General features: G+C 35.5%; 1 protein-coding gene across 1 annotated transcript; it reads left to right on the forward strand.

Annotated features, from left to right (window-relative positions):
* Positions 1 to 1,344: 1,344 nt before the first annotated feature.
* LOC149264768 (disease resistance protein At4g27190-like) lies at positions 1,345 to 2,334 on the forward strand. The gene has a single exon (XM_089400757.1). It carries the CDS (start codon positions 1,345 to 1,347, stop codon positions 2,332 to 2,334), a length of 990 nt encoding a protein of 329 aa, XP_089256883.1.
* The last annotated feature ends 12,619 nt before the right edge of the window (positions 2,335 to 14,953 follow it).

The raw sequence follows: 14,953 nt of genomic DNA on the forward strand, positions 1-14,953 counted from the left end.
CTCACATGCAGACATTGATGTATAACAGTGGGGTAATTTCTTATCCTCGTTGATTTATGAGAGTGGGGCCATGGTTATGGACTTTTTATGCTGTTCGTCTTTACTAATAGTTGGAATTATGAAAGTAAATAGTCTTTAAGGGAGTAGACAAATTAAATAGAAAATTTTTCAAAAAAATATCACATACAGACAATTGCTTATAAATGATACCATTGTCGTTGATGTATAAGAGTGGGGTCTATGGTTACGGAATGTAATAATTATTCTGGCCATCGTTGACTGATTGTTGGGATTATGAAATATGCCATGTATATGAGTGTGGGGTCCATGGTTACAGATTTATTGGTGTGGGCATAGACATGGCTATCCACCAAATCATCCATCATGTTAACATTTCTCTCCGTTGCAAGAAAGAATTGGCCAATTTGAAGGGCCTGGTAATGGAAATTGAGCCAAAGTTGAAGGAGATCCAGAACTGTTGCTTGCAATTAAATAGCTATCATGGGTGATCCTGGTTTTGTATCTGGATTTATTTGTGTGGGCATAGACATGGCTATCCACCAAATCATCCATCACGTTAACATTGCTCTCTGTTGCAAGAAAGAATTGGCCAATCTGAAGTGCCTGATAATGGAAATTGAGCCAAATTTGAAGGAGATCCAGCACTATCGCTTGCAATTAAATAGCAAGAAAATCTCAATTCCTCAAAGCAACAATAAGCTGAGACCCTCAGCTATTAATAAATGCGCTTCCCCGACCAGCATCAGCAATGGCATAACAATGCAGTACAATAGCTAAGTATGACGTGATTTCTCGTTATAAAACAAGTAGAAGGATTACTCGTTTGATTTCAGATATCAGAGAACATCTCCAATCAGTTCCTTTGATTAGCATGCTCCAAAATGAGGAGCTCCAAGAGAGACTTGCAAGAATCAAAGAGTTGTGCGCCTCTCCAGTTTTAGCCTCTACTTCTGCAACGCCCACCCAACCTGATGCTTCAAGAGGTTTCTTCATCAACAAACCCCTTATCGTGGGGCAACATAATGCTTTTGCAGCACTAGAGAAGTTAGTGATGGAGGCAGAGGGTGAGTCTTCCTTTTCGTGTATTGGCATGCTTGGCAAGGGGGTTCTGGTAAAACCCTCCTCCTGAAGTCCCTCTTCAATAGCAAAAAGGTGAGGGATTTATTTTCCAATGGATTGTTGCTTTGGCTGACTATTTCGTAGTCTCCATATTTCACAAATCTTAGGAATCAACTCTCTTCCAATCAAATTAGAAGCCATAAAAAGATAAATCTAGATCAAAATATGAATGAAGAAGCCATAAAAATATGGTTGCATGAGAGTATGCAGGGGAGAAGGTTTGCGTTGTTCCTGGATGATGTATGGGAGGAGGGTGGCAAATTGCTGGAGGAATTGGGTCTACTCCGGCTAATCGACCATTCCACCTCCAAAATTTTTGTGAGTTCAGGGAACCAGAAAACGTTGCTGGAGATGGGAGTTAATGTAGATAAGTCCACATTGATTAAATTAGGCGATTTGATGGAGGATGATAGTTGGTGGCTGTCTTTTTATCATGCTTTTCCACATAACAGTGGAAATCTGCCAGGAAACATTGACGAAGGAAAGGTGAGGGTTGTGTGTACAAAGTGTGGGGGGCTTCCCCTGGCAATCAAAGCAGTAGGGAGGGAAATGGCAGGAATTATTGATGCACAAGAATGGGACTTGGTAGTCCACAGGTTGTCGAACACCAACAGGCAAGACCTTCAAGCTGTCTATGATTGCCTCAGGTTGAGTTACGACGCACTGGGAAACTGCAACGTTAATCTCCAATTGTGCTTTCTGTACTTAGCTGCTGCCTTCCTGGAAGACCAAATTATATGGGTAGAGATCATCACTATCTTGTGGTTGGGAGAAGGGCTGCTGCAAGATCAGGGTGGCCACGACCAATTCGAGATCGGAAGAATCTACGTCAGCAATTTAGCTGACCGTTGTTTGATTGAGCCGACAGTGAGAGACACTGATGGGTCCGTGCAATATTTTAGGATGCACGACGTTGTGCGCAGTTGGGGAATACAAATTGATGAGCAGGAAGAGAGCTTCTGCTGTGGTGTAGGTAAGGGTCTCACAACATTGGATGCAAATGAATGTTTGACACGCACTAGAATTTTGTTGACTGACAACCAGTTGGCTTTTCTTCCAGAGTCTTTCAGAGCTCCAGAAATCTACACATTAAGATTGACTAGAAACAGAGATTTGGGAAAAATTCCAAGAAGGGTGATTGAGAGCATGATCTCTCTTAAGGTTCTGGATTTGAGTGGCACGTCCATCCAATGATTGCCTGAAAGTATTGGGGTTTGAAACAACTTGCATGCCTAAGATTGTTGTACGTGCCAATCAAAAGGTTACCAACATCTATCTCCAAACTTGTAAATCTCCAAATCCTTTAACTTTATGGGTCTGGAATTACAGAATTACCGTGGGACATTCATATGTTAAGAGCACTAAAGCATTTAAACATTGTAGAGTGTGACTATTTGCAATGTGTGCCACATGGTATATCACAGCTCACTTCTTTGCAATCCCTCTTGCTTTCTAGCATTGCGTGGAGTCGTCCAGTTTTTAAAAGAGGTAAAAAAGCGGCTTCCATTAACGACCTGGGGAATTTAACACAACTGTAATATTTATGGTTAGAGAACAATGGAGAAACAATTTGTGAGGGCATTTTAGGGAGGATGCTTCAGATGGAAACATTGCGCTTGAAGATCAACTTCACAACTTTTTTACCCGAAGATATTACTAATATGTCAAAGTTGAAGAAGTTTTCATTACATAGCTCTCACATAGTTAAAATGGAAAATAAATTTTATCAGTTTCAAAATTTAAATCAACTTAAATTATGTAACTGTCATATGTTGGGACATAAAAACATTCTCTTTCAGATATCCATTTAAGAAAGTAGTTTTTACATCCAATTGATGGACTTCCAATCGCTATGTGTTGCCAAGGAAAAGAGTGTCTGGATGGTAGCCCATTTTGTTTTGGGGGGGAAATTATCCTCATAGTCAACCCCTTCCTTCTGTGCAAAACCGTTTTCCACAAACCAGACTTTATGCTTGTCAAGTGAGCCATCTTATTTATACTTGTTTTTGAAGACCCACTTGCAGCCAATTGATTTTGTTCCTAATGGAAGATCAACTAACTTCCAGGTGACATTATTTATCAAAGCATCATATTCTTTCTGCATCACTTCTTTCCATTCATCATGAGAAGCAACTTCTTTGAAGGAAGTTGGTTCGAAATCTGTAGACAAGTTCAGTTCACAATCATAAGGAACATCCATATCAATAGGTGAATCAAAATCATCTACATCAGCTCCATTTTTTTTGGTTGAGCTTCTTGTTCCTGTCTTTCTGACCTCCTCAGGATGAATACTTTCAAGTGTCTTTGTCAACCATTTAGGAGGACCTTTCTGAGATGGCCTAGGCTGCTCAGTTGATTGAGATGGGGCTAAATCAAGATTTAGTCTCCCAATTTTGTCACTCACATAACTCAAAGTGTCATTAGTGGCTGAAGCTTCATGCGGGGGAGAGAGTGTTTCAGAAGAAGATTCCACATATTGATCTAGTATAGGAATTCCCCCTTATCTGATTATCAAACCCTTGAAAATATTTTACATGTCTGAATGTATCCAAGAGATCAGGTTGTCGCTCAACAATATTGTCAGCCTTGGAAGATTCAAGAAAGATCACATCTCTAGATATTATAAACTTCTTATTGGCTTCATCATATAGACGGTATGCTTTGGAGGTATTTGAGTACCCTAAGAAGATACACTTATGACTCCTTGCACTAAGTTTGTTTCTTTGTTCCTAAGGTATTAAGGCATAATAGGTGGAACCAAAAACCCTGAGATGCCTCACCAAAGGAATGTGACCATACCACATTTCATAGGGAGGCTTGTTTTTTATAGCATTAGATGGACACATATTCTTTATATACACATCACATAAAACTGCATCAGCCCAAAACATCAATTTAACATTCTTGAAAAACATCATGGAACGTACCATATTTAAGATTTCCCTATTCATTCTTTCAACTACTCTGTTCTGCTAAGGATTATAAGGCATAATTGTTTTATGTTTGATCCCATACTAGCAAAGATAGTTTTCAAATTCATTTGAAGTGTATTTTTTTCCATTATCAATGAGAATAGAGCCAATATGAGATTGTGTATCATTTTCAATCCATGCATGAAAGTTCTTGAATGTTTCAAAAGCTTCAGTTTTGTTCTCAATAAATAAACGCAACACATTCTGGTGTAGTCATCAATAAATGTCATCATATATTTATTTAACATTTGCAAAAGGAATAGGCATTGGGCCACATAAATCTGAATGAATGAGTTCAAGTTTTCTATGTGCTCTGGAATGAGAATCATGAAAAGATTGTTTGTTGTGCTTTCCTAAGATACAAGCATCACATTGCTTAAGTTTCCTAGGAATTATAGGCAAACCAGTAACACCATTTTTCTTCAACAATCGAAGGTTGTCATAGTTCAAGTGCCCTTATTTAGCATGCCATAAAAGACTTGATGGAAATGTACCTTCATCATAGTGAGCACTGTATGAGAAGTTTTGTGAATGAATAAAGGTTCCTTGCAACTTCAGAAGTCTTTCTTCTTTTATCCCCATAATGACAAGTGAGTGATATGATGCTTTTCTGACCTTGACCTTGCCATCAAATATATGAATGGATTGTCCATTTTGGTGGATGTGGACCAAAGACAGTAAGTTTCTCCTTAGCTCTCAGAGGTATAAAACATCATGCAGAAGAAAGTCTGGAATACCAGGCAGTTTGAGCCTGATGGCTTGAGTTTTGACTTGTGTGCAAAGTATATTACTCCATCAACATTGTGAGTGAATTCTTCAAAGAAATCTCTCTTGAAAGTCGTGTGGAAATTTTCTCCCGAATCAAGCAACCAGTCATCTTTCCATGAAGCAAGTGAAGAATTGAACAAGTCTTTAGTTACTCTATTGTTAAAATATGCCACAACATAGTGAGAGGATTTAGGTAGTTTACTTTTCCCTTTGTCATTATTTTTACCTTTCCCTTCATTCCTTTCCTGCTCAATTTTGTCCTATGGAAACTTACACATGGATGCATCATTTCCATCTCTAGTGCATCATATGCAATGAAGATCAGACTTTTATCCTTGGTTATGTCTGCCCCCTGCCTCTAAAATTCCTCCTTACTCTTCCTCTTTGTCCACCTCTTCCTATAGAAGAATCTTGTGCACGACTCTTCTCCTTTTGTGCAAGGCATTCAACTTCATAAGTAGACTGAGGAGTTGAATTCTCCCAAAAGCCTTCTCTCTCTCAACAAAATGATTTTCAATGGAGTCAAAGGTAATCTCCTTAAGGTTTCCATTTACTTGCAATACTCAAGATAATGTGAATAGGTGGGATATCATGCCCTGGCATAAGCTATGAGAGGAATATATATCTCAACACTAGTTCCCTTTATATCATGCATAATGGATCTTACTTCTGATGCTAAGGCAATAGGGTCATCATTTTTCAACTCAAGAATGAACAACTTAATCATCAATTTAATAAATTCAAGTTCAGAGTGTGGGTCATACAATTCCTTCAATTTCATTAAAGATCCAAAGGCATTTGAAAATGGTGAAATATGGCAACTCACTTCTTCATTTACTAATGCTGCAATCAAGGCATATGCCTTGTTGTTCTTGTTTTGCCAAATGGAAAAGTCCTTATCTGAAGTGGGTTTTGCAAGTGCATTGTCTCCTTCTCCTTCACAAATCCCTTTCCACAACTCATTGAAAATGAGGGTGTGTTTTATCTTCCGAGACCACTAAGGATAGTTCTCTTTGTGAGTGAGGACTACTCCCACTATGGAGATGAGTGAATGCATCATAAAATTTGACGTGGCCTCAAAATAATTACAAAAAAAAATGGATATGCCTTCAAAAGCCTTCAATTAAAAATATAATCTCTCAATATACCTTCATGACATATCACATAATGCTCACATATCTCATTACATACCACATATGGTCCACATAACATATATTATAATAATGTTCCACATAACATATATTACAATACACCCCTCAAAATAGGAACTCGAGGTATTTGCCATCCATATGCTCCATTTAATATATGTGCCATGTAAAGGATTATGGTATTAAAAAATAACTCCAAATACAGTCTCCAAAAAGGCTAATGCATATAAAAAATTGATACACACACCATTCAAATAATGATTCACCCACCATTCAAATGTATATAGATAATTCCAATGCGCCATTCAACACTCCATTCACTACATGGTCATTCATCCAGATATAATGTATCCTTTCCTATTTATAATAGCTTGAACGCAGAAGAATGCATCATATACAGCCTCAGACACAATATTATAACCAGAGATACAACATTCATATAAAACTTCAATGCACTCCAACAGATGGACTTCAAGAGTTACACACATTTAATTAATGAATTTCTCAAATGTTGAGAATGGATTAAGATGTAGAGAACGATTGCAAAAGAAGGTCTCTCGGTTTTGAACTTCATATCTAGTAAGTCAGCCTAGCGATCTACGTCTTCTAGAGAGAATAGGCCGCGTTCAACATCTACAAGAACAAAGAGGATCTATGTTACTTTGAGCGGAACTTTAGGGAATCAAGCCCAAAATTCAAGGGAGTTACTCAGTAGGAAAATACTAGAATGGGACCTATGCTCCAACAATTTCACACTACTCGAGTGAAAAGCTTCTATTAGAGTTATCCATTCAACAAAAATGCATGGGATTATGCAGGGATTTGACATAAATGTCAGTCTGCAAAAGATGTAGAATAGATAGAAGCAGTGGGAGTTACAAGGGCAGAAAGGAAGCTAAAAATGGGACTGCCTCTGATACCATGTCAGGCCAGGAGGTAACTCCTCAAATCAAATTGTGTCTTTGCATTAACATGGATTATAGATATATACATGGAGAGACAGACTCTTGGGTTTCATCTCCCAGTGTCCCTTTGTCTTCGAATTATCCTTATTTTCTTTTCACAATATTTACATGGATTTACCTAATCCCAAAGGTTAGGTGTCAACAACTTTAAGGCATTAACAATTTGAGAGAATTGAACCAATTAAACCTTGGAGATTGTGATGACTTGCAATGTATACTTCATACCATGTCATTGTTAATTTTCACAATGCTCTATGTTGTTTCAATTACTTTTAGCCCAATTCAATTAGAAATATTTTCAATAATAATTCATCTTTCCAATCATCAACAGTAATTGAAGATAGAACAGTAAATGCAATGACAAAGGAGACAATCAACAAGAGACACTAGATTTGGTCAAAGACCGAGGAAAAACCCCACAAAGGGGAAATCCCTTTGAAAATTCTTCTTCTATTAGATTGTCATAAAATGTTCAGCAGAGAGTACAATGAGCCTAATACAAAATCATCTAGAAAAATTAAACCAACAACATTCAGAAATATGTTCATATCATCAATATATATCAGAGAAATTTTTTCCTATCTGTGGTCAACTACGGTCAGATGTCAAAATTTAGCCCTAGAGCCCAACTGCACAGAGCAAGAGTTGTGCATGTGGTTGAGACCTTCCAACTGCACCCTTGAGCCTGATAGTGTACAATTATAGCCAAATATTTCCTTTGACGAGCCTGTGGTCGGAAACCAAAACCCTAGAACACGTGCGAGCTTCAAAACCTGCATTTTCGAACCTGTGTGAACCTCTTTCCTCAACCCAACCTCAAACTTATGCAAAAAAATCAATGAATAAGAGAAGAAGATGATGCTTGGTGATGTCCAAATAGGCTTCCAAGGGTGACCATTTCTTGTTAGAGCCAACTTGTCCAAATGTGCATATGTGGGCTTTTGTTCATAAGTACACTTTCGCTTGTCCAAATTGAGCACTTCAATACTCTGAATTGGTTCTCTCGAAAAGAGGAATCTAATCCCATGGTTTGAATTTGTCATTCAGCTACCAAATTAACAATTCCTCTCAATGATGGAGAATTACAATTACATCATGTCATGTGTATCCTATTGTCATGTCATGTCCCATCTCTGCTCAACTCTATCTACTAAAAAATTCTCAAATTTGAAGAAGAAGAATTGGGGAGCATTAACTACCACCCTCTATAATGTCGAAGAGCACATCTCAATTTAAAAATAATATCAGGGAGCACATCTCAACATGAATCTACATCGAGGAGCACATCTCAACCTAGAATCGCATGGGGGAGCAAAACATCTTCAACCCCATATTGAGCAATAGGTGATATAGGGGATCACATCTCAACCCATCCTATTGCCCACTGATCTTCCCAACAATGACCCTCTAGAGTCATGTAGTAGAAAAATTGCATCATAATCAACTTGGGTTGTACACCCCTAAGTACACTCTCAACCCATTGGCCAAACAAGGAGTGACAATCCCAACAAGCCAAAGCTCATGGGTATGATTCTAACTGAGATATACTCTACAAATACCAAAATAGGGGAGCAACATCTCCAACCCTATGGGTAAACTATAGAGGAGCAACATCTACAATCCTATTAACACAGTTATCGATCAAACGGGAACTATTACCTCAAAATGGGTACTCGAGCCCAAAAATCTCAAAAAAACATGAAAAAACAACCCAAAAATAAAAAGTGTTGATTCTGCATCACCATTGTTTTTTCAGAGTAAATTTTCAATATTTTTTAAAATAGTAAAAAACAATAAAAACCATTTTGTTTGGTGCAAAAAACACCTTGAAATCGAAAAGTGTTGATATCGGAAAAACGTCTTTTTTTTAGGGTACATTTTCAACATTTTTTAATAATGACGTTAAAAACAAAATATTGTGACGCTGAAAAACTTTAAATTTCCAATGATTTTCAACTGTGGCATTAACGATAAAATATCACGTCTTTGAAAAGCCTTAAAATTCCAACGATTTTTAAGCGTGACATTAAATTTAAAATATCACTTCTTTGAAAAACCTTAAAATTCCAACAATTTTCAAGCATAGTGCTAAGAAAAAATATTTATAATTGTTTACAACCATAACATTAAAGATAAAATATCACGACTTAGAAAAACATTAAAATCTTGACAATTTTTTAGCCATGGAATTAAAAACCAAAGATTATGACTACAAAACAATCTTAAATTTTAAAAAATATTTCAAGCATGACATTATGGAAATTTTTTTTGACTAAACAAATTTTAAAAATGAACACCTGAATGAAGAGTTATTATACCAAGAGTAATTTTTTTAAATGCTAAATGTATTGCAATTTTGAAATCTTAACCTAAGACAACTTGAAACATTGCAAAAAAAAATTAAAAATCAACTATTAAATTGCACATAATGGGATTGAGTTGCTAGACAAGCATTGACACGAACCCTACAAATAATAATAATAATAATATATATATATATATATATATATATATATATATATATATATATCAACTATTAAATTGCACATAATGGGATTGGGTTGCTAGACAAGCATTGACACGAACCCTACAAAAAATAATATATATATATATATATATATATATATATATATATATGAAAGATACATAAGAAAACAAAAATTCAAATATTGGAAAAAAAAAATTAAAAAATAATAACAAGTAATAAAACATAAAAAAACATGACAAAAAAATCAAATATAAAAAATATATAGTAATGACATAAAAAAACTATAAAATGTAAAAAAAAAAAAACCATACCATCTAAAATTAAGAAAAAAAAATAGTAAAATAAACTAAAAACCAAATAAAAAAGTAAAAATTAAAAAAAAACAAAAAAGTTACAAAAATAAAATACAATGTTAAAAAATATTAAAAACTAAAAAAAAAAAAAAATAGAATTTCCCCGGTAACCCCGAGGCCCAACCGGCCAGGGGTGGCAAGGGGACAATTCATGACAAAAAAACAAATTAAATTTCATAAAATATATAAAAAAAATTAAAAAAACAAAATAAAAACCATAAAAATGTAAAAAAAATAAAAAAAATATTAGAATTAACTTGAAAAAAAAAACCATTTTTTAAGTTGAAAATAAAAAATAAAAACTAAAAACATCATTTAAAAAAATGTTAAATAATTACCAAAAAATAAAATACAATAGATAAAATAAAAATAGAAATTAAAATTAAAAGAAAAAAAGTCAAACAATTAAAAAAATAACTTTAAAATTAAAATTAAAAAAAAAAAAAAGAATTAAAAATATTTAAATTCAAAAAAAATTATATTATAAAATTTAAATTATAAGAAAAGAAAAGAAAAATAAAATAAAATAAAAAGTATTTAAATTAAAATTAAAAAAGAAAAAGAAAAAAAGAAATAACAATAAACCCTACTCTGACTCCCGCCCTCCCTCACCTGCCTCCCCTCCCCCGCCTGACCCCCGCACCCCCCCAACCCTCGCACACCCCCCTACCCTCCCCACTTGAGCCCCCAGCCAGTGGCCAAGAGGCCACACACCGATTCTGGAAATCAGCGTGCGGTCTCTTGGCCGCTAGCTGGGGGCCCAGGTGGGTAAGGGAGGAGGGTTCGCGGGGGCCGAGGAGGGGGGAGGGGAGGGCTGAGGGTGGGGAGGGGAGGGGAGCGTTGAGGGTGGAGAGGGAAAGGGGGAGCGTAGGGGAGAGGGGAGGGGTCAGAAGCGAAGGCGGGAGGGAAGAAGGGAGGGTCGAGGGGAGGAGGAGGGGATGGGAGGGGAGAAGAGAGGGCCGAGGGTAGGGGGGTGAGGGAGGGGTTGGGGGTAGAGGCAAAAGGGGAGCAGTCGGGGTGGAGGGAGGTGAAGGGGAGAGGGGAGGGTCAAGGGTGAGGAGGGAAGGATGGGGGGCCGGTTATTTTATTTTATTTATTTTAATTTATTTTAATATATTTTGAATTTTTTATTTTATTTTATTTTTTATTACTATTACTATTATTACTATTTTTTAATTTTTTTTAATTTTTTTTAATTGTTTTGTTTTTTTTTTAAATGTTTTTTCTCTTAAATTTTTATAATTTTATTCTTATTTATTTATTTATTTATTGTTATTTATTTATTTTTATAATTTTAATTTTAAAAAATCATTCTTAAATTTTAATTTAATTTAATTTTATTTAAATTATTTAATTTAAATGTTTTTTAACTTTTAATTTTCATTAATTTTTTTATTTTTATTTTATTTTTTTGGTAATTATTTTAAGTTTAGTTTGGTGTTTTTTTTTTAATTATTTTTTCTTTAAATTATATATATATTTTTGAAAAAAATCAAAATACTTTTTTGTTTTATATTTATTTATTTATTTATTGTTTTTCTCGTTAATTTTTTATTCATTTTTTTTTTTTTTTTTACGAGTTAATTTTGGTTTTTTTTTTTTTAATTTTTATAAGTTTTTTGTTTCCCCCCCCCCCCCCCCCCCCCCCCCCCCCCCCCCCCCTTTTTTTTTTGAATTGAAGCTTCTGTGATCCATATGGTTTATGAAAAAAAAAATTCGGCATAAATCACATGAAGATACATTTGTCGATGGGTTTCGAACCAACGAGCGTGGTTCATTGACAAGTTTTTTTGTTTTTCCCCCCTTTTTTTATATTTTTTTTGTATTTTATTTTTTTTGTTATGTTTTTATTTTTTATTTTTTATTCTTATGTTTTATTACTAACATGTTTTATGTTTTTTATTTTTATTTTTTTTTTTATGTTTTTGTTATGTTTTTTTTTTTTTTTTTTACTTTTTTTATATATTTATATGTTTTATTACTATCATGTTTTTATTATTTTTGTCAAGTTTTATGTTTTATACATTAAAAAAATATAAGTGTAAAAAATAAGCCCTCTAAAAAAATGTGTTAATTTTGCATCAACACTTTTCAAAATCAACATGAAAATCACTAACATTTAAAAAAAAATGTTCATACTTGATACATAAAAAAATTTAAAGTGGCAAAAATATGCTAAAAAAAAGGTGTATTCTAAATCACCATTTTTCAAAATCGAGTGATTTTTTGCTACCTCAAAAAAATGGGTACTAGGTCATTTTCTTGTTTGATCGATAACTATGTTTATTTTCTAGAGATCCCTCAACCCTAGGAGCCATCCATCTCAATTCATCACCATGGGAGCTCAGATAGGGGGGAAGAGTTGACTCAATGTTCTTGATTAGTGATGCCCCTTATTAGAAGGGTTCACATCCATTAGTCCAAGCTGCTCTCTTAAGACTAAGAACATCCATTTTCAAAAATCCTTGGTGAGAATATCTACAATCTACTCATTTGTCGATATATGATGGATTATAACAGCTTCTCTCTGCACCATGTCTTGAATGTAGTGATATCAAATCTCTATGTGCTTGGAATTTTCATTAAGTACAAGATTCTATGCCAGATAGATCCCACTCTTGTTGTCGCACTATATTGATGTAGTGTCTAGGACTTGCTCAAATAGCCCTCCAAAGAGCTTCCTCAACCAAACTGCATCGCAGCTAGCCATGCTAACAGTAATGTACTCTTCCTCGACGGTACTCAATGCTATGGACTTCTGCTTCCTGCTCATCCAAGATATAATAGTAGATCCAATACAAAAAAAAACATCCGTACATACTCTTAATCCTATCGACAAAATTCCCTGCCCACTCAACATCCATATATCCATGAAGTCGAACATCTCCGGCAGTATGTCTCAGACCAAGGATGATCATCCCATGCAAATATCTCAAAATGTGTTCAGTAGCAATCCAAGGGGCATGGATAGGCTTGGTCATGAATTGAATCAACATGTTCACTACATAACATATGTTTGGATGAGTGTTCACCAAGAACACCAGAGCCCCAATCATAACTCTCTATACTCAGATGGATTCACTAATTTGGGTCCTGCAGCTTCTCCACATAACTTCTTGAAATCCATTTCCATTAGTGTGGGAAAGTACTTGCATTTTGTCATTCCAAATTTATCCAATAGCTTCATGACATATTTTCCTTGTGAAGGAAAATCTTGCTGGTCCTTTGGCAGACCTCAAGGCCTAGAAAGTAGTTTATGAGTCCAAGATCCTTCATCTCTAATTTAGAGGCTAACTCCCTGTTACACTTGATCATCAGGGGCTCACTACCTATCAAGAATAGATCATCAACATATAAAACCAAAATCAATGGCATACCTTGGACTAACTTCAAGTAGAGGCTGGAATCAACATTGCTTATTGTGAATCCTAGCTTCACCAAAGAACTATCTATGCGGGCGTACCATGCTCTTGGGTCTTACTTCAAACCATACAATCCTTCTTTAACCTACAAACATGTGATTTTCGATCCTTTACTTCAAACCCCTATAAATGCTCAATGTACACTTCTTCCTGTAAAATGCAATGGAGGAATGTTGTCTTTACATCCATATGATGTAGTCCATCCATTACTTGTGGCAAGAGAAACTATCGAGCGAATGGTTGTATATTGAGCCATAGGCGAAAATATGTCATCATAATCTTCTCCCTCTTTTTTGGAGAATCCTCGGGCCATGAAACTTGCTTTATATTTCTCAATGCTACCACCAACTCAATGTTTCATCTTGAATAACTAATTTGAAGTCACCACATACTTCCCCTTCGGTCTCGACACAACATCCCATACATCATTTTTCGTAATAGACTCATATTCTTCAGCCATAACATCCTTCTAAACTTACTCTTTCATGACTTATTCAAAGGTGGGAGGATTGGCTTGAATCATAGTGTTCATGGGTACAACATATCCCTAGTAACTGCATGACTTATTGCTATATATAAATGATATTTGAACGAGAAATCACCTCTCATCATCTTGTAATGTGTCACAAAGCCAAAGTGGCCTCTTCCTGGCAGGATGGTCACATGGAGGAGGGTCTAAGGGATCCATGGGCTCCATGTGATCATCAACAATGTATGTCTCAGATCCAAGCATGGAAGGACCATCTAAAATATCATATCATCATTCTTCTTCTCAAGAGGAGGAGGTAGAGAAATGTCCCTTGCTTTCTCAAGGGAAACATCTTCATAGAACGTTACATCCATGTTAATTTCAACCTTCCTTTGACTAGGAATTATACTCTAAAAGCTTTGGAATTTTCACAATATGCAACAAACGTACCTTTTCTTCCAGTGGCTTCCAATTTGTTTCTTTTGTCCTTAGGCATGTGGAAATATACAAGAAAACCAAAGATATAGAGATGGCCAACATCAGGCTTAGAACCTGTGAACACTTCTTCGGGGGTCTTGTTGTCCAATGCTTGATGAGGCACCCTGTTTTGAACATATACGACAACATTTGTTGCTTCTCCCCAAAGGAACTTTGACAACTTTTGATCATGGAGCATGGCACAAGAAACTTCTACAATAGACTTGTTCTTTCTTTCAGCTACTCCATTTTTCTTGGGAGTATAGGGCCCAATCATCTCTTTCTTCATACCTTCATTCTTGTAAAAATCAATGAACTCGTTTGAAATGTACTCGCCACCATTGTCGGAGCTAAAGATTTAATTTTCTTCCCTGTTTGATTTTCGACCAAAGGTTTGAACTCCTTGAACATTTCGAAAGCTTCATACTTGTGCTTCAAATAATATATGCATATATTTCTTGAAAAGTAATCAATGAAGGTGATGTAGTAGATATGGCCACGTATAGAATGTACAGGCATCAAACCACATAAGTCAAAATGCATGATATGGATGTGTCATTTGTCTTGTTCTCGCTAGAGGGGAATAGTCCCCTTATCTTCTTTCCACTAGCACAACTTGAACATGCTCCATCATGTTGGGCTTGAACATCAGGAATACTAGACTCCCAATTTCTTCAATTTTGGAAGAGTGTCATAAGGTAAAGGACCAATATTCAGTGCCATAACTTGCTTATATGATTAGTATTATGGA

Source organism: Pinus tabuliformis, chromosome 6 (genome assembly GCF_031772625.1).
Source record: "Pinus tabuliformis cultivar Carrire ecotype Pingquan chromosome 6, CPIR1, whole genome shotgun sequence".
Taxonomy (NCBI): domain Eukaryota; kingdom Viridiplantae; phylum Streptophyta; class Pinopsida; order Pinales; family Pinaceae; genus Pinus; species Pinus tabuliformis.